The 22,905-nt window shown below is 37.2% G+C and overlaps 1 protein-coding gene across 1 annotated transcript; it reads right to left on the bottom strand.

The window, feature by feature from the left end:
* Positions 1-1,263: 1,263 nt before the first annotated feature.
* On the bottom strand, positions 1,264-12,991 carry LOC145768441 (organic solute transporter subunit alpha-like). Its single transcript, XM_082579936.1, has 10 exons — positions 12,917-12,991; positions 11,800-11,881; positions 10,779-10,918; positions 9,831-9,919; positions 7,996-8,154; positions 6,103-6,214; positions 5,381-5,510; positions 4,970-5,079; positions 3,932-4,029; positions 1,264-3,323 (listed from the first exon to the last, which is right to left on the bottom strand). Exons 1-10 carry the CDS (start codon positions 12,974-12,976, stop codon positions 3,188-3,190), a joined length of 1,116 nt encoding a protein of 371 aa, XP_082436062.1. The 5' UTR covers positions 12,977-12,991; the 3' UTR covers positions 1,264-3,187.
* Positions 12,992-22,905: the final 9,914 nt, after the last annotated feature.

Genomic DNA, 22,905 nt, shown 5'->3' with positions numbered 1-22,905 from the left:
TCATCGTCGCAGAGTGACGTCAATACTACAATGTTCTTCAGAGCAACTGTTTGCCTCATTCGTGACTTCGTGTCCGCTAAGTGGCATAGTAGGTTTGTAAGCTTAGAATGCTTTTGCGAGGCTTTGAAGATTTGGATTTCGTAAAGAAGAAAACAAACAAAACAAGCTAATCTTTTCTTCTATTCATCCAGTTCTCTTTCAAACTCTCGTCTTTTTGGTCATTTCAAGACACCGACTAACTTATTGTTTCTCTTGAGCTACTTGTTGATTGCTCTGCATAAGATTTGAACTGATTTATTTCCACTCGCAATGAGACAAACTTTTCTCAAATTGAATTCAGACAATTGTGCTTGGCGTACATTTACAATCTAGATTCTAGAAGATTTTACCATTGGCACAAAACCGGTCCCCAAAGCTGCTTGTACAAAAATCCCGGTTGTTAGTGTTTTTCGCCTCATAGTAATTATTCAAAGCCACTCCTTAATATCACCATCAAAAATGTCGTTCTCACCATCTAGCACGACAGCAATTGTTGGCACATTGCGTAGGCTACAAGGCCTCTGGACCATGCAGATTTTTTTTACAGAGTCATACGGACTTGTTCGTCGCGCCAGTCTATTGCGTCGCAGAATCGATACTGCCGTCAATGCCGTCCTGACCACATTCCTACGTCCCACATCAATGAAAAACTTTATTACTGCCAATCATCCAACCCGCCGTGTTTCGACGAGAGAAAAACATTTTGTCTCTAGGTGGACGAATCATCTCTTTTACTCTGAGCTCCTTTCAAACCAGAAACTCCGTTGACTGAAATCAACATCCTTAACTTCTTCTCACGTCCTCAGGGCTAATAAACAGAATATCTGGGCTGCTAACTTGGCTGATCAGAAACAGAAAGGAAATCTAATGCAAGCGGATTCCTTTTTTCAGTTGACCGGATGGCTGCAACTACCTTTGTTACTTTTAGCTCTCTATTGTTGTCCACATGTTGTTGCAAGAAGTGATAAATAGCCTAAAACACGTTTAAAGTGGCCAAGAATTCATTTTACGCCGATACCCGTCCTATCTAAATAGGCACGGGGGGGTCTTACTTGTCTTCAGATTGATGTAACGCTTTCTCTGCAACAACACACAAACGAGGAGTGGCATTTTCTTCTTTCTCCCAGTGTGTCGTTGAAGAGCAGATCGAGACTACTTTACCACCAAACGTCCACCAAGATGAAGTTCTTTATTGTCTTGGAGGATGAAGCCGAAGACTGGCTGCTCTTCAGGAGCCCTGTCGTGTAATCTCAATGCTATTTCGATGGCTTTGTTTATCGATTATGATTGCAAAAGCAAGCAATAGCAAACTAAATAGCACCAGCCTGTATATCATTTCTAATAGTAGCCGAAGCACCTTCAATCAAAGGTTAATAAAACTAAGAAAACCAAAATCCATGATCTTGGGGCCTTTGCATGCAATTTTATACGTAAACAAGTAAGCAAAAATACTTGAAGAATACCAAACAAAAACAACCACCAATTGAAATTTAAAACTTACAATGGAAAAGATTCAAAGCTAGTTGTCTACTTAGCGGCAGTGGCAAACACATGGGTTTGTAACAAGCGAGTGCATTAATAGTTGACACTTTTTGATGAAGCGTAACACTTTAATATTTTATAGCCTCGTTACTTCGTGCAACCGTGATTACAATGTATCAAACATAGTGATCACGGTTGCACAAAGTAACAGTAAGTGAGAATAGAAAATTCAAGTCCGTGTTTGATTATAGCTTTTAATTATTTAAAAATCATTGGTAATGCAAACTGACAGTAAAAAACGTAAATTGAACTGTTTTTAAATGCTTTATCAAGGCAAGTAGCCTATAATAGAATTTTAACTTTTTGTTGTCTTTTTCTCGGTGGTGAAAGATTTAGATTAAGTGGAGGGGAAGGCAAGAAAGCCAATTTTAGTGTCCACCTTCAGGCACGCCTGTAAGTGTACTGGAGAGTTTAGACGCGGCAACACGCTCTTGAGTGGTGTCAAATCAACGGCTTTTCAAACATCAAACCAGGCTCTTAGCGTTAGGCTATGGAGAGATGTTTTATTGTAGACGGAAAGCATGTAAGTTCAAATACTACCAATAGATTAAAGCTTTTTAAATTTAAATTTGCAGTCTACGTTTGATTTGAGAAGCTTTGATTAATTGGTTTATTTTGTATAACTAAAACTGTGACTTTCACACAGCTGGATTACTGATACAGGCAAATGAAGTTGTGTTGTAATCCAACTTCTGACTGAATAGTAATAGCCTGTTGGACATTGAATTGAGTGTGTTTGAAAATGATGAGATCAGTTTCAAACGCATAAAACCTGATTATTCAATACAAAATATCAGTACAAAAAAACAACTCGAAAATAACTGTAAAACCTTTTATACAAAAATAACCGCAAATAATTTATTCTAGTTACAAGTAGCCTACTAAGATGCCATCAGCGTTTGATCAGTCTCATTGTAAAGCTTTATTCGCTCAGTGGAGATGGCTCAGCAAAGACCTATGAGACTTTGAGTTAATACTTTTACAATCTCTTTTCTTTGTTGCATGTAGATGGTTTTGGTTTCAAGCTTCTAGCCATCTACAGGTATTTCATTATAAAGTTGGTGAGAGTACGAACATGACACGTATAAAACAAAATCACAGAGTAGGTGAACATAACGCAGACTACACAACGCAAGCTGCCATTCAGTCACACAAACAAAAGATCAGAAAATAACAACTTTATTACCAGAAATGATAAGCAAGAAACCAAACTGTATTTTCCATAGTTGCTTTGGTGAGTCAGAAAAGTAAGAACATTGTTAATTGCTTGCTTGGTTTTCACAGAAACGAATTGTGAAGACAAGCGACAAAAGTTCTCAACTGCACCAATATTTTCATGTTGCATTTGGCGCCGAAACGCGACACAAACGGGAAGTGTTGCTTGGATTCAATTGCAAATTCTTCTAGGGATATGCGCTTGGCGAAATTCTATATGCAACATATTTTTTTGTCGTCAACTATTCCGTGTGTTATATTACAAGTGAAATAATAACGATCATGCTGCTGAAAGCGAAACTCCATCTATTGCATTCCTTGTTTGGTAAAGGTGAATTGAGACTTTGTAAAGCTTTTTGAAGGTAGAGAAATCGCGATGATTGCACAAATACTAAACAAAGGAAGGATCGGAGGGATCGTCGTTTCCCGCCATTACTGTCACGTGATTCCATTTCAAACCACTTTGAACAGTCGGCAACATCGGCTGCTTTGCACAAGCTGTTTTGTTGTGATTAGTGTCTTCAGCTCTGAAAAATGTTAGGTTCAACATGTTAAAATCGATAAGAAAAATCAACATTATTTTTCAGATTCTAAAGCCAAGTTCCATGAGAGGGAGCCCACAAGGCACTGTGTCGAGAACAGGGTATGCCTACTATGAAGACCCGACGGCTCCATTACTGCAACCTGAATAGTGTTGGATATGTTGAATTTTCAAGACTGGTTTACAAAGGAGCCATGCATTAGGTAATGCAACGGCTTGAAAAAGTAGATTTTTGTGGTTTCTGCTTGATGGTACAAGTCCTCCTTACCTTACAAGAAGCAGTAGAATGTATCATGATTAGCATACCATAATATATTTCAGACAGATTCTATTCAAGCTAAAGTCCCTTGTTTGAATGTTTAAATATAGCATTGTGCTTCTTCAAGGGTTGATAACAAAGTTTGATTCATTATCATCATCATCATCATCAGATGCCGTCTCCGAGCCGAAAATTTACTTCCACGCGAACCGTTCCTCCACTATTTGTTTTTTGTTTTTCAAAATTGTTTGACAACAATAAATAGTACATTTCGAAAAGTTGTCTGAAAGAAGCTTACTAAACAAGCATTCTGGTATCTTCTGCAGAAAACTTACATTTCAGCATCATCCACAATCTTCTCCAGTTGATCATTGTCACTGTTTCTTCTATAGAGAAGCCTTGTGGTAACAGCCAGAAGAAAAAATTCTACAACCTAAAAACGAGAAACTTTGACGAACACTTTGAAAGCTGCAATCTACCTTTACTTTATAGCTATAAGTAGATCTAACAAATACGTAATTAAGTTAGTTCAGAAAACGCTTTTAGGCTACGCCTGATTTTTTTTAGTAAAGAGGTTTATATTCAATAACATATAATATTGTGGGATGGTTTAAGAAAATGAAGGCACTCAAACAAATTACTCCATAAATGAACCTTCCAAGAGCTAGCTGGCATTACGTTATACAATTATACATCTGTTTGTCCACCGACATTAACCATCCACATTTTACCAACTAAGTATCGTCGGTAGTTCCAATCAACAATCACCGTAACCGGTTTATCGATTTCAGCAAAATGTCATGTAATAAAATTTACGCCTAATTGTGTAGGCCTACACCAGGTTCTTCTTCATTTTACAATGTTCACAAAAAGTTTATAAAAAGGCTTTCCTAACTGAAGTTCCTTTCACAACTGTTTTCATAAACACCAGCAGCTATCAACCCTAACGATTAATAAAAAAACATTAATAAAATTAGTTTGCGTTCTTCTGGTGACTATATGCTAGGTTACCTCGTGATGTTAAAGATGATAACTAGCTTTTGTATTTCCGACGTTTCGTCAGTCAGCCCGACTGACTTTATCAAGGTGGCTAAAACAGGTTAATACAACCTGTTCAGCAACGATGGCACAACACAAAAACATACTGATAAAATGAGTAAAGTAAAGCAGCAAGAATCAGAATTAAAACACGCAACGATACCTAGAGGTTAAACTAAATGCAGTGAACCTTCTTGAAGCTAGTTATCATCTTTAACATCACGAGGTAACCTAGCATATAGTCACCAGAAGAACGCAAACTAATTTTATTACCAAATGCCTGGTGAACAGTCTCTCTCTGTTTTTAAAAAAACATTATTTACACATCTACTTACCATTAGCTGATAGTTCAAGAGGAGTTTGTTAGTAGCGTACGTAAAAGGAAGATTGCACTTTCTGTAGGTCAACTTGATAATAAAGGGCTGTATGTTCGAGATGATTAAAACTGCCTAAAAATAGTTGAAGATAAAGGAAAACTTTTTGATAGAAAATTGAACCATGCTACTAAGAACCATGGCCAAAATCCGCTTTAATTTTCCACGCTTAAAAAACTACTGTGAAATTACTTCGTCTACTTTCATACAAAAGTCAATGGAGGAGTTGCAAAAACGTAGCAATATGACGCTAATACAAAATGAAAGGCACTGTGGACAGAGAAAGTGAACGAAATGAGAGTGGTGATTATATCGTCAGAACGCATTAGAAAAAAGCCCCTGTAGAACTTTGACGTTTGCAATGTAATTGACTTACCTGAAAATTAATGAACTTTCCCGTTATGTGATACCGCCGAAGAAATTCTGCTGATGCATTCCGAAATATAATAAGTGCCCACATGCCAATTAGCATCGAGACAATCAAGCATATTGAGTACACAAGCTGAGAAGCAACAGATCATTGTCAGCTATTGTAAGACGTTAAACCAGCTTTGGCTGCATTTCCAATAATTTGTTTAGAAGTTTTCTTCATGAAAAGTTTTATGCAAATTATTAAATAATCTAACTCATTAAAAACAATTCGTTAGCTCAGTGGTTACGCGCCCGCCTCAAGATCACGCGGCGCTTGTTCGACTCTCGAGGTGTGCGCTTGAGCAACGCATTTCAGGACTGCTCTTCCATCAGCGGCACCTAGTGAATGGAATAATTTCCCGGCAACAACACTTCAACAATTAGAAACTTCTCTTTGCCAATCTCGGTAACCGGCTCTGCGTCAAGAGCCTCTACAAGTATGCGAAACTACCAGGAATAACCAATCAAGGCTTTGTCAGTTCGAGGATAAAGATTTTAAACCAACCAAACAACAATTGAATTTCATCAATTGAAAACTTAGGTTTGGGTTTGTAGGCTATCAGACCAGGTTATATAATAAAATCCAAATGGCATTGATTGTAGCTTTCCTTTCTTAAAGCAGCGAGTACACTACAGTGCATTAGAGTTTAGTCTCTTACATTTGCATAAATTAAGATACTTACAGAAGGTATAGGAACGGAGTTATCGCCTTTAAAAACTCCTTCAAAAAATAAAATAATTGGCCGTGTAAATGCAGCTTGAAAGGTTGCGTACCATAAAATTGTGAAGTTCTTTCTGCACAAAAAAAAAAATCATTAGAATATGGAGAAAAGGGATAAGGAGAATGGAGAAATGGAGAAATGGTGAAATGGAGAAAAGGGATTAAAACAATTGCTGCGCGGAAACAATCGGCCACCCCCACTAGTGGGGAACAAACCGACGATGGATTATGATGATGATGATGATTAGCAACAGCTATTGAGCTTTACATGTTATTGGGTATTGTGATGACGGCTAATAGTCTTTGTAAAGGTACGGTACTTGAAAAATAATGAAATTTTACACAATTTGTCATAATGCGTGGATACTGAATAGTCAACGTAGACTATTATGTGAATTAAATGAATACTTTTTGCCTACTGTTTTATCAAGTTTTCAAATAAGCACAATATCACAAGCAAATAATAAAAACAATTATGTAACGCAGCCATTTTTAGCTAACGCAGTAACCTATCTATAGAAACTATGTATCGCATAGTAACAAGTACTGTATCTCATATACAGTATCTTAGACAAAAATAAATAAAAAATGACTGAGTAATATGTGCTGAGCTGTTAAGTCATGTTGATTATCAAATTGGTCGTATGCCGCACTTTTGCTTGGTGGTTAAAGGTTGGAGTGTTGAAGAAGGCAAAGAAGCATATCACAATCAATATGTGCAGCTCGGGTGGCAGGCTGCATTCATGTTCTAGAACAGATGAACTAGGCTACTGCATTTTATTGTGTAATTCTATTGTGGTGTTTCGACGATTACTGACCGATAGTTACGCACTCTGTTATTGTGAAATCTGCTTCTACAACATTATGTGGAAGCGTGATTCTGGAAACTTCTTTGACTTGTTCACCAGAAGAATGTTTACCATCGTGTGATGTAATTTTACCCTAGTCTCTGGAAGCTTCTGGTCCAAGCAAACCTGTTATAAATAGCCGCTTGATTTGATTACAGTTGTGTTGTAGCTCGGGCGACAAGCTATATTTTTGTTCTAAAATGGTTGAACTATGTTATTGCGTAATGCTGTGGTGGTATTTCGATGATACTGACCGATAGTAACCTTTAGTTACCGTACGCAATCTGTTTATGAAATCTGCTTCTAGAAAGTTTCTATGTAGGCCTACGTGACATTCTGGAAATTTATTGTTGTTGACCACAATACTTGTTGACCAGAAGAATGAGTTCTTGTTATGCAATATTTACCCTAGTCTCTGGAAGCTTCTGGTCCAAGCAAACCTGTTATGAATAGCCGCTTGATTTGATTACAGTTGTGTTTAGAGTTGTGTATTATGGGGATTAGAAATGTAATGAAAAGTATATTGAAGGCGATAGTGTAGTTTCAGCCGATATTGAATAGATTGTAAAAGTGGAAGTTATTGCCAATTGTGAAGTAAGCTAGGTGTTGCAAGCGGTAGTCTGTATATACTGTATATTTTGAAATTGACGAAGACGTTTGCTGTTCAAGAATTTGATTTCTTTATGTGGTGGAAGTGGTAAACCATTCTTCAGTTTAAGCCTTTTCATCTATCATCTCGCAAGTAGAACTATTCGACCATTTATGTCTGTTTAACGTTTGATATCCCAATAGACTACGTCATTAATCATTCCAAGGTCTCTTTAAGTGTAAGAAATAAAAAGAATTGTGACAAAGCCCAACTTTTATTTCAGCTTGCAAGCATTTCAATATGTTTTTGTCCATAACCAACTGCTCGCCCACGGTAAGAATCGAACTGAGGTGTTTTAGAACATCAAGAAAACGTTATTATCACCACACAGCCAACAATAACCATTCCATTCACTTACTTGGTCATTTTAAATGTTGGTAAACAGCGACAGCAACAGCAAAAGGGACCAGTATGCATCACACATGTTTTACTAGTGAACCGAAGGAATAGTTGTCGCTGCCCTCCATAGTAATCAACCATTAGTACAAGAAAAGCGTGAAGGGCAAATCCAAAATAACTGAAAGTAACATTACTTAGTTAGTCGAAATGCTCAAAGGTTACTGTTCATTCAGCAATGTAAATGCGGCTTGAAATTTTCTTTTTTTTTGGCTTAGAATTGAAACCCTTTGACTGCCAAGGGATCTTTAAAGAGTCCGAGCCCTAAAATAATACACACTGCAATTGCCATAATTCTGGTCTTTGTTTTGCCAAACTGCATGGGTGTTACTTTTTTAGAAAGGAAGACTTATATTTTCTAAAAGTTAAAAAAAATGGCTAGGTTTGTATTTTAGTTTTTTCTGCAATTTTCAATCATTTACAGAGAATTTTTATTTTTTGTGCAAAGTGAAGTTTATGCGGTTCTTTCTTCGCATAACGCATAAACATCGCCGTGACAACATTTGTGTGGAAAGCGTAACACTTGCCTGACATCTATTGGTGAAGTTTAATCGCAGTTTGAAGATTTTTTTAGATGTTTAAACGAAAACGAAAAAATAAAAATAAAAAAACGCAACATTTTTGTATTTTGTCAAAAATTTTAGTCATTTAAGGGTATTTTCAAAAAGAAAAATACACAAAATTTGTAAACATATTTCTAAAGACTGTTGAAAATGCAACAACTTTCAAGTCACTGTTCTCAAAATACAGCTGTTCACAATCAAAGCCTTGCTCACCAAATTCTGAAAAATGCATAAAAAAAACAAAAAAACGTGGCAGTTCATTAAATATACGAATTAAAACATATAGCTGCAGTAGATATCTACGATAATACAACATTTTTCCATCCGTGTTCAAAGCATTATTTCAAAACTACGAAACTTCTTCTCACTAAGTTAGTCCCACTCCTACATATTTGTCAACTTGTCAACATATATACTAAACAAAATGTCAAAGGTGTGTTTTAAAAATAACAAACATAGATTTATGATATGGGCAGTCTTTATACGGCATAAAACTTCGATTTACGTGTTAAGCCAACCCAGGAGCCAACCTAACTAAAATATTAAAGGGCGGGGAAACCCAAATTAACTTTGCAAGTTTTTTATTTCAGCGTGATGTCATTGTGTACAACATGCGTTTTAGCAAAAAAAAATCCAAATTTTGTTGTCCTCGTCTCGCTAAGGCCGCTTTTGTTTGACACCAGTTTGCGAAGTCTCGCGCGCATCAAGCTGTGATGCTGTTCGCTGTGACGTCACAAGTTACATACAGTTGTGGCCAAAAGTTTAAGACCAGACTTGATTTATGACCATTTTTGCATTACTTCAAAATACTGCATCATATATTGTTTCAGTTGCATCATCTTTATTCCTCATCTTATATCTGATGCAGTATTTTGAGGTAATGCAAAAATCGTTATAAAACAAGTGTGGTCTTAAACTTTTGGACACAACTATATGTACCTTGTGACGTCACAGCGAACAGCATCACAGCTTGATGCGCGCGAGACCTCGCAAACTGGTGTCAAACAAAAGCGGCCTTAGCGAGATGAGGGCAACAAAATTTGGATTTTTTTTTGCTAAAACGCATGTTGTACACAATGACATCACGCTGAAATAAAAAACTTGCAAAGTTAATTTGGGTTTCCCCCGCCCTTTAATCTTCCAACCACAACACTGTTGGCAGTTATTACATAAAAAAACGAAAATTGAGTGACATAAGATGATTAAAATTCAAACAAAATGAAGTCGAACTCACACAGAGTAAACAAAATCAATCATTATAGAGCCAGATGGAAAAAATGTTCCTACCACAGAGGCTACAGCAAACACAGGAGAAACTCCAGCCTGAAATAGATAAAACAAACTACAGCATTTCAAGTTAATGTCCATGAGAGCATGAAAAAGTTTCAAAGCTCCTGGGCATGCTTTAACGTTATTTTTCGTTTTGGTTAGCCGATGGAAAGCTAGATATGTTTCTTTGGCCTTGGGCCAGAATGGAAAAGATCCAGATAAAAATAAGCTCGCAAAATAAATTTTGCAGTTGTGATGGAGTGTAAGTTTTTTCCTCTCATGCTGCAGTCACAGATCGCATAACATAAGTTTTAAAAAGTAGTTTATTACGGTACAGCATGTCACTAACTGTTTGGCTTACTGTTAAAACGTTTTCTCAACTTTGGTTTGAAACCTGCCAAAATAAAACATACCTACCAACAAAATGTCTTCAATGGTAATAGAGGGATAAAAGTCTTGTAATGTACGTATTTAGGCTACACTCGTTAACCGAACATCGAACTCTTACAGTAAGCCTTTTATTACGTCCCATGATTGCCACAGAATGCGTTTTTGTTAAGCTGTTAAGTTAATTACTTTTTAAGCTGTTTTGCATTCAGATTGAAACTTTAGAAGATATTAATTATTTTAATTTTGTTACTTGTAAAGTGTCAACTGGTAACAATGACAGCGAACAAAATGGCTATTTGCATAATTCTATTCTCATTTCAAAACTCATTTTTACACTGAAAAACCAAAAAAAGAATTAAATTGTGGTTGAAATGACCCAGACAGTCGTTTATTGAGAAATAAAAAAGACACAATTACATTGACTGTTTTATGCGTATTCGTCACAACAGCTTTGGCAAGTAAAAAACACTTAAGTTTTTTTTTCAGCTTTGATGAATCAAACAGCAATAAGCAAGGTGCCAACCTGTAACATTGAAAGATGTCGTCGCCCTGCAGGTTTTAGGTGTTTCTTAAAGTAGAATATTTCTTCAGTGAATAACGCCAGTACGACAATGGTCAAGAAAACAAGGATCCCATGAAGCACTGCTGTTGCAACATCCATACCTGAAACAGAATTTTTTTTTTCTAGCTTTCTTAATCTCAAAATAAGCCTACGCAAATTACCCAGACAGCAAAATTTGTCATATTGTTATCTGGGTAGCATTTCAGCCGAACGCTATCATGGCCCACTGAACTTTATCGCTGAAAAAAGCGCAGATGGTCAAACCACTTTACTCTTTCTGAAGCACTGGCCGATCTGGAATCGAATAGTTTCCGCTTAAGTTTATGCTTAGAATACGATTTGAAGTGTCGCTTCTGGTACAAAGCATCTAGTATCTGGCGTTCGTTCGAAGGTCACTTAAAGTTTGTTCAGCAGCTTTTTTTTTATGTTTTTGCTGCATCACTTTATCTCCGTATCAAGTATCACTCATGATCAAACCATCAGGTATTCTGGATTGTTAAACACATCAGCCTCTTCAACTCTCAAAGATGACCTTTTTGAAAATATTGTCCACTCAGAAGTAATTTGCTGTGAAAGATAATGTGCCAATTTTATGTTGGGGGGTTACTCTTGAACTCCACAGAACGCAATCACTTTACGTGGTGACATTCGAGTGTCCCATCGAACTTGATCGGTTGTCCTACGTGGTGGTGCGTGGTTTACCAGGCTACGTGGTGATGCGTAAGGTTGTGAAAAGTTACGTAAGGAAAGTTAGTAAGAGCTATCTCTCCACGCACGATTATGAAGACGTTCCCAGACAGAAAATCAATCGTATTTTACATTGACTCAAAGTCTCCAGACGTTGCATAAGAATTTTCCAATTTTCCAGCTTTCAAGCTGTATGGGTTGCGTAAGCGTTTCGTAGCTCGTCATAAGAAACAAACAAAATCAAAAGCTCAGGTATCTCTTCAAAATTTGTGATACAGAAACAAATGGAACTTACTTTGTAGGATTTCAGAAGCTGAAGGCAATGGATCGTTTTTACATTTGTTTTCAATCGCTTCATTTAAGATATTTGTGGAGTTCTGAAAATGATGTAAAAAAAATCAATTTTCCGTTTCTCGTTCTTGCTTTCAATTAAACCTTTTTAAAAATAGCTTTTCTAAAAGAATACGTCTATGTGACTTGGGAGTTATGGTTTGTGATAAAATAAGAATTTTTTCTCCGCAATATGTTAGCTTGCAATGACTGTACGAGTCAACTGTTGCTTACAACTGCATGACTCACATCCACTCTGTTTAACAGGGATGTTGAAAGGATAATTTTTGCCCGGTACCAATGGGATCTTCGAGCCCAAACTAAAGACTAAGAAAAATGCACTATGTTCAAAGAATACGCGGTGGTTTCTTCACGTTCTTAGGCCCCTTGGAAATGTTAAGGGCCTATAATATAACCTTGGACCGGATTCAAACATACTTCCTGGATCCTTCTGTCAACGCTACAGCTTTTATATCACCACCACAAGTTACAGAGTGTATTGAACAAAATAGTTATTCGCAAGCATCTCTTCTCACCGTCACCTAGCCCTTTATCAAAAAAGTTTTGTGACCTCTGATCTACACACATATTGTGTCATATGATTGTATGGTTCGTGGAATGATTCCTTTAAAAATTTGTCTAGAAATGCAATTACAATAATTGTCCGCCCCAATAGCTCAGTGGTTACACGCGATCACGCGGCGCTGGTTCAACTCTCGGGGTGTGCGCTTGAGCAACGCATTTTAGGACTGCTCTCCCATCAGCGGCACCTAGTGAATGGATTAATTACCCGGCAACAACACTTCAACAATCGGAAGCTTCACTCTGCCAATCTTGGTAACCGGCCCTGCGTCAAGAGCTTCTACATTCTAAAAGCATGCAAAACTACCAGGAATAACCAATCAAGGCTTTGTTAGTCCGAGGATAAAGATTCAAAACAAACCAACAAAGCAACAGATATGATACCAACGGTTAAGGTTAATAAGAAAAAAAGGTTGTTCTTCTGAAACCCTTTGAGTTAGAAAAAGGCTATTTCTAAACAAATGTGCAATTCACTCCATATCTAGTGCTAGAGTACTTACCAAATATGAATTGACTGCTTGACTTCCCATTGTGTAGTGGAGTACTTCTACCAACAACATATAATAAGGAAAAAAAATGCTGAAAAAAAAAACAGGTTATTGAATGCTACATGTTTCAACTTGAAATAAAATGCAAAATTTAAGCTATCATGAAATCCAGCTTCAGCGTTTTCCTAAACATCATCCTGTTGATTATTTTTAATTATTAAGCTTCTGTTATTTACATCGGCTTTTTATCCTTGTAGAAAACTTTTTTCTGTAACCGCATCGAATTGTAATGATCCTACGCAAATCAGATATCACCAAACATCATTTTTGGGCGTAAGAAATTAACTTCGACAGCACACACGGTTGAGTAAAGAGAATGGATTTGTGTGGTTACATGTCAATCATTATGACGTAATGAAAATAGCTGTTTTTCCTGTTTGGAGGACATTGACCCAGAGACATGTCGGAAAGGTTTGCAACCAAAATAGAAATAGTTTTGTTTATACTGTAGATTAAAAAAGTAATGAATGAGTCTAAGTGAGACAGGGCTTAGGCTATCCTTTTACATGTAACAACAAAATCCATTACGGTACCGTACGGTACCTTAAAATCTACTTCTTGTATTTATTACTCGCTAAAGGATGGGATTCTGATCACATGAAAGGTGTAAGTGAAAGTTCAATTTGATAGTACATTCCATAGTGTGTAAAGAATTAATGAAAGAATGGGCAGCTTCTGGGGCTGTTTGAATTTCCAAGCAAGACTTTCGTTGCAAATTGGTTTCTGTCTGAGACATGTCTTATCGTTTAAAATTTAAATATAACTTATTTCGCAATAATTCGGTCACCTTCTTGATAACAGAAACAATATGACGACAGAGACTCTGTACTACCAGTGACGTGCTAGATAGAAAATGTTGCGGGGAAAACGTCATTCCACGTGAATAATAATGATATTGAAACGGCACCTGCACTCCTGCAGTCACCTAGTGAAGTTAAAGTGGATTCTATGGCAAAAGCCTTTGTAAACAAAGTCAACCTGTGACATACTTTGTGAGAAATTTACTGTTCAAACCAGGCGCGGATTTATGAAGGGCCCAGGGGGCCCGGGCCCCCCCCGAAATTTTGTGAAAAATTGTATGTTTCCGCATCAAATGGTTTGATATGCTTCTAAACAGCTGATATTAGTCCCTCGGCATTACAATTGATGAAAATGGTTGTTTTAATGTCTATTTTCTAGCATATCGTATATGTCGTAGTATCATTGTTCATATCTGTTTAGCTTTTTTTTTCTTTTTAATTGATTTTCAAATTTTCTGGCCCCCCCCGAAAAAAACTCTTAGATTCGCGCCTGGTTCAAACAGTATTTATCAACGATACATTTCTTGAAAGTTTTTTCATTTCTTCGTAATGTTGAACTAACGGCATCACACTCCCTAAACTTCTCAGCTTGTTTCCATACTACACCAGTACAGAACTTTGTGTTTACTCAAAATGAAGCTGCCGCTATTCTACATGTTTTCGTCAGCTGCGTCGTTAGTGTACACCCAAGAAAGTGTGTTTTCGTGTTTTGTCACTAAGTGGGTCATCAATTACACCAAAATAATGTACAACTGAACAGTTTAAGTTTGTTATAGAAGTAGTTCGAAAAGTTAACAAGTTACAGTGATGAATTGAACATTGAACAAGCATAAAACTAAACAACAGAACCAGAACCTTGGCTAATATGTTTGTGTTCACCACCCACGCGCAAAAGATAGTTTATGCAAAATTCAATAATATGAACTGACGTTATGTTACAAATGATTATGCATGTTTTGACTAACCAGGTGGCAAGTAGGAACGAACGAAACGAACTTTTTTGATCGAAACGAATTCTTTCGGAATAGTAGCAGGAAACCTGCCAGATTGCAGTTCGGCATGGCCCATTGCGAACGCACCAAAAGTCTCTCGAGGCTTTGTGCTACCTTTCACCTATCACTGCTGAACTACGAAGTAATGCAACTTTATCACAAAATTGTCACCTGCTGTCTTTACACCTGTAATCTCACTATCTGTTGTTTGACATGCTTACCAAGCGTAACTAAACGACAGTTATCTGTAACAATTCTGCATGAATCAGCAAATCTCTACGTACATGATTGATGATTAATCATTTAGTCGACCTCTGCGCTCTTAACATAAATAACTTTTAGCTTTGTTGTGATTCTATGCTTCCGGCTTAACTTTGGCCGAAACTTTTGAACTGCTGTTAGTGTTGCTTTGTCAACATTCTTTTTCAAAGCAGTCACCTCATATTATTTCAAAGGCAATCAGTAGAAACCTTTCAGTGAAAGCCTCTTGGGCAGAAACTGAAAAAGTGAAACGTGCTATTTCAAGTGGGCCAGATTCTCAAGCATAAGTAAATCACAATAAAACCATGTGTCTGCTCAACCGTTTTACGGGATAACATCCAAACTCATATAAGCGTTTTTTGCATTGCTTTATCGTCGTCAAACATTAATGTTACACTGGGAAAAGGACAACTTGTATGCTACATTAAATCAATATTCCAATAGAAGTAACTTGCACAATGACAACCGCTCCACAAGCAATGCCATATCTGACAGGAGACACCAACTGGGAAAATGTGAAAGTGAAATATACAGCAGCAACTAAAATATACAGCAAACGTTTGTCTTACTCCAGGACCGTAACAAGTGGGCTATCTATTTTGCATCGGATTTATGGCCATCAAAAATGCAGCCGGTCTGCTTTTTAGGTATCTTTCACGCTCTAGTCCAGCTTAAACTATAAACTATGCCGCTGCACATAACACATTAACCACACGTGCAAATAAAAATCACAGCCAGTTGAGAAAACGCGATCTTCCTGGCGTCAGTAAGCCTACTACCTGACTACTCACTAAAATCACAGCCTTCGCCCATCGGGATTTTTAGATGGTTTGTTTTCGTCCTTGCTGGTCATGTTCTCAAAATCTTACTTCACCACCATCACAATGAAAACATATTCCTATACACCTGTATCCTTGCAATCATACCTTTGGTCCAGGTAACAAGATGTTTGAAACAAATACTTTTTAAACTCTTCTCTTTTTTTCATGCAAAATTCATTTGCTTTGATTTTGTTTCGGGAAGATTTACGTTTCGTCCAAAGAAATCGGTCAAACCGCTTCCACGTTACATCAAAATTTGAAAATAACCCTGTCGTTTTGAACTCGATGCAGTCACTACCTGAGTGTTTGACTTTCTGCTTTGATCTGCTGACTTCCATTAGCTGTTTGACCAAGCAATCGGAAACCCGCGCTCTTCCCAGCAACCTAACAAGCAGTAGTTGTTGTCGTTAACATTTTTTACTATTTCTAGACGTTGAAGTGATGAACAAAAAACGACAGCTTTTATTGTTTGGAAAATCTTGGATAAAAATCCTCATATAAACTAAAAGCGACGAAAAAAGCAAGTAGGCAAAGCCATTGTGAACTTTACTCCGCATGGCTTTGTTGACGTTGCATTCATTACTTCCCATAGCGTACACGCCAAGTTACACTTCAACATTGTAACTGGTTTTATCGTTTATTGAACGTTCAATAACAGTAGTGACTAGTGTGCAAAACAGTGTGGTAGGGAGAACCAATATGTTAAATAAACCCCATTTGCTGCGCAGGCTAATAGGCTATTCTGTCCGCAGATGGAAGACAAAGTAATTTAAGCATTCCTGTAACTCAATGCTGCACGATCAAAGATTCCTAACTACAGTAAAGCATCTAATGGTTGAACTTGTATAACAGTCACGTCATCAGGACTGAAACTATCCAATCTCCTATTCGCCACTGTCAGGATGCAGTAAGCCAGGGGTTCTTAACCAGGGATGCACGCACCACTAAGGGGTGCGAGACCTGCGCCTAGGCGGTGCGGGGATGCTCAATTATTAAGATTTGTTATAATAGGACGTAAGAAGCAAAGTTGTTTTACCAGGTTTCAACAAAAATTTCGAACTGTAAGCGACTATTACTTTTCAGCCAATCCTAGGAACGGGTGCAAGAACTGGTTGGTAATTTCAAGGTGGTGCCGACAAGGTAAAAGGTTAAGAACCGCTGCAGTAGGCCTAAGCAGTGATGGATCCAGGGGGGGACGATCGGGCAAACGTCATCTGTATTTGCAAGGTCGGATTAATGTAGACACCTACTCACATTATTGTGCTTTGTTAAAATCGCCCCCTCTCCACCTAAGCAACTTGTTGGATCTTCCCCTGGCAGAATGTTTTCAAGCTGCCAATACGAAGCCTTCCTGTCTACTGTTCAACTATGTTAGACTTGTTGACAACGTAAAATTCCACAAAATGGTCGCTTTAAGCTAAAAGTCCACTTTCTGTTTGGAACTGCGAGAGTTTTTAACTGAGCAGAAGAAAATTCGTTCTCTTACTTAGGATATCTTCTATCACGGTTTCAAAGAAATTCAACTGATCAAATATTGAACTAAGCATACTGTAATAGCATAGCCTACTGTGGCTGTGGGCGTGGATTGGTTACAAAAATATAGTGTCATTTAGTAAACGCCAATTTATGCTATCAAATGTGTTCGAGTGCTGGGTTTAGTTTCGATTGTATGAAGTCAATCAATGCAGAAGCAAAATGGAAGCATGAAAAGAGACGTTTTGTCTCACGTTTTATCCACCTATTTACTTCTGTGACCTTGAAAGTAATTGGATTCATTGCAAATCACACGTGCACAGAACTCAGAAAAAATGTGTAACAATTGTTTCGCCAAGTAAAATGCTTTCTTCAGCAGCGTTAAAGCTTGACTGTAATGCTTTATTGCTGAAAAATGAAATTGTTTGACCATCGAAAAATTGTCTACGCCATAAATAAATTGTGGTCTATTGAATAATAATAAAATCGGGTAATAATCATTATATTGATTCAACGCATGAAGACGCTAATCAATGTAAACAAGGACGTATTAGCCAAATAGGCTTGCTGATAATTTGTCACAATCAGGCTACCACTAAGTTACAAGCCAAACATGTCCCCTCTGCAAATGCTTCTATACCGTCTTGAAAGCAGAAAACCTCATAAAATCCGCAAACAAAGAGAAGCTTCTTCAAATTTTCTGTAGATGATGTAGCCAATCACTGGAAAAGAGAATGTGGAATTCTCAAGCCAACGAAATCACTTCAGTGCAAATCTTTAGACATAAGAATACGGCAAAACAAATACAGTTAATGTTATTGATTTATCAGGATACAGTGGCGTAGCTAAGGGGGGGGGGGGGTTGGGGGTTACAACCCCCCCCTTTGGCACGCGTGTGACGTCACGATATTGAGAATGATGCTTTCAGTTTTTTTATGCTTGAGAATGATGCTTTCAGTTTAAAAAAAAATTGCCAAATTTTTAACAAAACTGCATTAAAAGAGCGAGTTTTGCCAATACCAAACGTCTCAGCCAGGAATTAGCAACAAGAAAACATAGAGACTTAGCTTTATTTGCGAAAAATACTGAAGAAAACATGATCTTATCCTTTCGCTATGCCACCGGACAGCACCATTTTACAGGAATATTCATACCCACATTTTTGTTGAAAATGCTCTCAGAATGCACCAAATTCAAAGTAATTTTTCAAAATTTTCTGGGGGAGGCCCCCCAGACCCCCCGCCGTTGGGTCGTCATAACCCCCCCATTCAGAATTCCTGGCTACGCTACTGTCAGAATACATTTTGGTTTACTACCTAGGCCCTATATAGTATAATTCTGTAAGAGTTGCGTAAAGCTCCTATAGGCTATTAACAGGAAGACAATGAGACCTATTAGTCAATTGACATAATGCGGTAATAATAAATGTGTCATTCACAATACAAGAGAAATATAGCAGAAATATGCCTAACAATTTTGATTGTAAACTTATTCTAAAGCTCAAATTCTGAATTATTCTAAAGCACGACATTCGATAATGTATTACTAAACACAGTTGCAAGCGAAGCAAACAAGTTTGCAATATGCACTTGCTTCCAATAAAGATTCTGACATTGCAATTGAATTTGTTCAAAAATGGATTTATCCAAAAACAAGATAGGGGATTAGATAAGTTCCTTTCCGGAAATGCTATATCCTAATAAGCTGATTTGAAAAATATACTTTGCAAATGCAAGATTAGAAAAACAGTCAAAAACATTATATAACCTGCATTCCCCCTCAAAGACTGCAAAAAGTAGAAAATGTAAAAGTTATGAAGTCATTTTCAAAAATCATTCATGTCTACACTTCACAATCACATGTCTACACTTCGAAACTCATTCACACTCTTATCTACAGTAGCTGCTTGTTTTAATTTAGATGTTGCATGAAGTGGCTATACAACCGCTACATGTCTCATTGAAGTTCGCAAATAAATGAGCCAATTAATTAAACGATTTCCATCACATGCGCATTGCGCAGAGGCAGAGTGCTTGTTTTGATTTATAGATTAAATCTGCTGATTTGACAAATTAAAGGTCAAAACAAATGTTTCGCCATCGTTGTTGCTAAATAGACGTCATATCTTTTCTTTTGGTATCATATTATCTTTTGGACGGCAATCCACACCGCAAATGGTTTACCAAACTGAAAAATTTGAGTAAATGAACAAAAACATTAAGATTTACTTTGCAAAATAGAAGGAAAAGGCACAACAAAAAATTAACCTAACTTCAATCCAATCGACAGAGAAATAAGCAAACCATAATAACAGTTTATTGGCAGTTTCTTAACAGTTTATTGGCAGTTTTCTTAACTTTCGTAACAGTTTATTGGTGTCAAATTAGATAGGTCCCTCACATACAAATGTCATATCGAAAAAGTAAGAGCTAAGGACTAAGGTGGCTTCTAGAATATTTTGCAGAAACTCGGAAACTCTGATTGGGGTGCCCTCCCTGACACAATACGGTCAACTGCTTTAGCCTTATGCTATTCGGTTGCAGAATATGCTTGCCCAGTGTGGGAACGCTCAGCACATGCCAAGAAAATTGACCCCATATTGAACCAAAGCTGCCGTCTGATTACAGGTTGTCTCAAACCAACCAACATCACGTCGCTGCACATTCTGTCTGGAATTGCTCCCCCCAACATCAGAAGAAGCGTGACCAGCAGAAAGGAAAGATCTTGTCAGGACATAGATTTGAGACACCCACTGTATGGCCAAACTCCAGCACACAGGCGTCTGAAGTCAAGAAAAAGTTTCCTTGCTTCAGTTGTCCCATTAGGTCATGACGATGTCGCCGCCAATGTGCGGGTTCAACTATGGCAGGAGAGACTGGCAGCCGGACCGACATTGGCCAATATGGAGCTCACACCCATGGAGAGCCTTCCTCCCGGAAAACGTGAACCGTGGAAGTATTGGCGATGCCTCAACCGCTTAAGAACTGGTATTGGCAGGTGTAAAACCTTGATGAGACACTGGGGGTATTCCATGGGGAGCACAAGTTGCAAATGCGGACAGGAGCAAACGATGCAACATCTACTCGAATGCCCTGACCTAAAAGCAAGGTGCTCTGCACAGGATTTGGCCGAGTTCAACGATAGAGCAAGAGCCTGCGTGATGCTCTGGGCTACGGCCGTGTGACACACGATGAAGAAGAAGATTGGCAGTTTGAAACTAATGCCTTTTGGTATAGTTCTGTAACAAGCAAAAATAAAAGGAGAAACTTGACGAAAAAATTTCTGCTTGGATTTCTTACCCTTGTCCCTTGAGTACTATTGAATTTGAAAAGGCCAATGCAAACTGTAGATTGAATCTTCTATGAGCCGACGTTTAACTGTCAAAAAAAAGAAAAAAAAGTACAATGACCAGTTGTTAGATACTATGGATAGTTATTTGCATGCTTTGGCACTTATGTTTGGCATAAAACACTTTGGTGACAAACTAAACTATCAACGTTACCAAAGTCTCACGAACATCACAACTAACAACAGACACAACTAACAAACCACTCTTTTCCCTCAATTTGACGGTCCAGTTCTTCTTTGGATTTATAGTTTGAAGAAAGTGAGAAATCTTCTGGTTAGGGCAAGTGAAATATTGACTTCCGTAATCCTTTTCCTGAATACTTCTTCAAATTTGTGTATTTTTTATTTTTTAAGGTGTTTCAGTTCAATTTTTGTGCAGGCAATATGCACCTAATATAAGACGTGCTCTCTTGGTGTCTTGATAACTAATTAAGTTATGGTATGTTAGTTTGTTCTATCTGCAGCTATAATCACATTGATCCATATGTAGCCTACGTTGGTGTGTGTGTCTTGAGTGGTCGGATGATTTTCTAAAAACAAATTTAAGCAAGCGTTTTAAAAACATTGTAAACTAACCGGTAACATAAATGTTTTCTAACTAACATTGTTAGATGCTGAAACTGAATCATTTCATAACTTGTAACCTACATAAAGTGAGTTATTTTTGTTTACTGTACTTAATGTTTACAGGTTTTTAGTTGCTGAAATTAATACGTTTTAATAGGTATATCTTCTTCTTTTGGGCTTTATTCCCACTTCAAGTGGGGTCGCCAGTGAAGATTGTAGTCCTCCATATCAATGTTTCAGCAACATCCTCTTCTTTCACTTCTACATCTGCAAGCTCTTCTGCCACACAGTCTTTCCATGTTGAATAAAACTATTTTGTTAGTTTAAATGCTGCAGCGTTTATCATGTAGATTTGGTATCATCATTACTTGTAATCAAAAATACATTAGTTGTAGGTCCTGTAAAACGCAATTTAACAAAACCAATTCAAATAGTCAAGTAGTTGAGGCCATTTCTTCTGCTAATCAAAATTTTAAATCAACTAATTCAACAACTATCGTACGCTACTTATTTGTTACGCTTGGCAATTAAAACTTACCTTTGCATAAAACTTGATTTTCCTAGCCACCGTTGAATAGAAGAAGAACTGATCAAGCTGCTTTATTCAACCAACTTAAGCTACTTTGTTAGGAGAGAACCCTTTGTAACCAATTTAAGAAAAAAAAAATGCTTCTCGATATTTACCTAAATATTGTTTCTATTTTTATCTGATATAAATAAAACTCAATGGTTTGGTTTAAACACTGTTTGCTTTGGTGTGCTTAAACACTATCTGTGTCAAAAAACATCACGTTTTAATATTTAGCACAAAACGGCATCAAAAAAATCATGACATGAAATAAACAATACAATTTACAAACAAACAAACAAACATGTAAAAATTAGTTAACAGCACTTCATTCATCGCCTTATGAATGATTAACACAAAGGTACGGTATAATAGCATAATATATGAATAACAAAAATAACATAAATGAAGAAAAAACATTGATGACTGATTTTATGGCGTTAGATACTTGAAAAGGAACTACGACAAAAGCTTAGCTTCCATTTACGGAGTTTAGCTTTGAATTTGCGTTTTGGTCAAAATAGCCAAGCAAGCTAACTTTCGTATTTAAACTTAAGTCATAAGTGTTAGGCTAAATTTGTTTTCTTGTCTTTCAGTTTGATGCATTTTCTGTGTTGGGTTATAACTTGTAAGATACATAGGCTACTAGTATTTTGTTTAATACTGACCATGATACTAACCTATTCCGACATTCGATTGGGTGGTCAAATGTTAACGAAAATTCGCGGCTTTGGGCCAGATGTTTTTGACGTATTTAAGGGTAAGAGCTAAAAAATTGCCTTGCTTGCTTTTTCGTTCACTTCTTCTAAACTTTTTGTCAACGGGCATAACCTTGGCCACGACCAAAAACGTAAAACGAACAAACTACCAGTTTGTTCAAAAAGGAGCGCTGTACTCTGTAAGTCTAAATGCAATCCATACCTATAAAAATGTACATAAGAATTTCATGCCAAAAATGTTCATGCATGACATACCCCAGTTATTGCGCCATCAAGCCCAGTTTCTGATTGTTGCAAGCCATTGGTGTCGTTATCTTTATTTTCTCCTGTTTAAAAATAAATTTTGCAATTGATGTGTTCTTGTGATAGCCTAATCCAGTCATAAAACCAAC

The sequence above is a fragment of the Aplidium turbinatum genome, chromosome 1 (assembly GCF_918807975.1).
Source record: "Aplidium turbinatum chromosome 1, kaAplTurb1.1, whole genome shotgun sequence".
NCBI lineage: Eukaryota > Metazoa > Chordata > Ascidiacea > Aplousobranchia > Polyclinidae > Aplidium > Aplidium turbinatum.
The sequence above is the reverse complement of the archived record's forward strand: the minus strand, read 5'-3'. Positions and strand labels throughout refer to the sequence as shown.

Bases quoted from the DNA above. Each gene is read 5' to 3' on its own strand.
- LOC145768441 (XM_082579936.1), bottom strand. From the start codon at position 12,976: ATGTTGTTGGTAGAAGTACTCCACTACACAATGGGAAGTCAAGCAGTC. The intron at 5,511-6,102 runs GTAAGTATCTTA...GTTGCTTCTCAG, and splicing joins ACTCCGTTCCTATACCTTCT to CTTGTGTACTCAATATGCTT. The intron at 5,080-5,380 runs GTCAATTACATT...ATTTTTAGGCAG, and splicing joins GTTCATTAATTTTCAGGTAA to TTTTAATCATCTCGAACATA.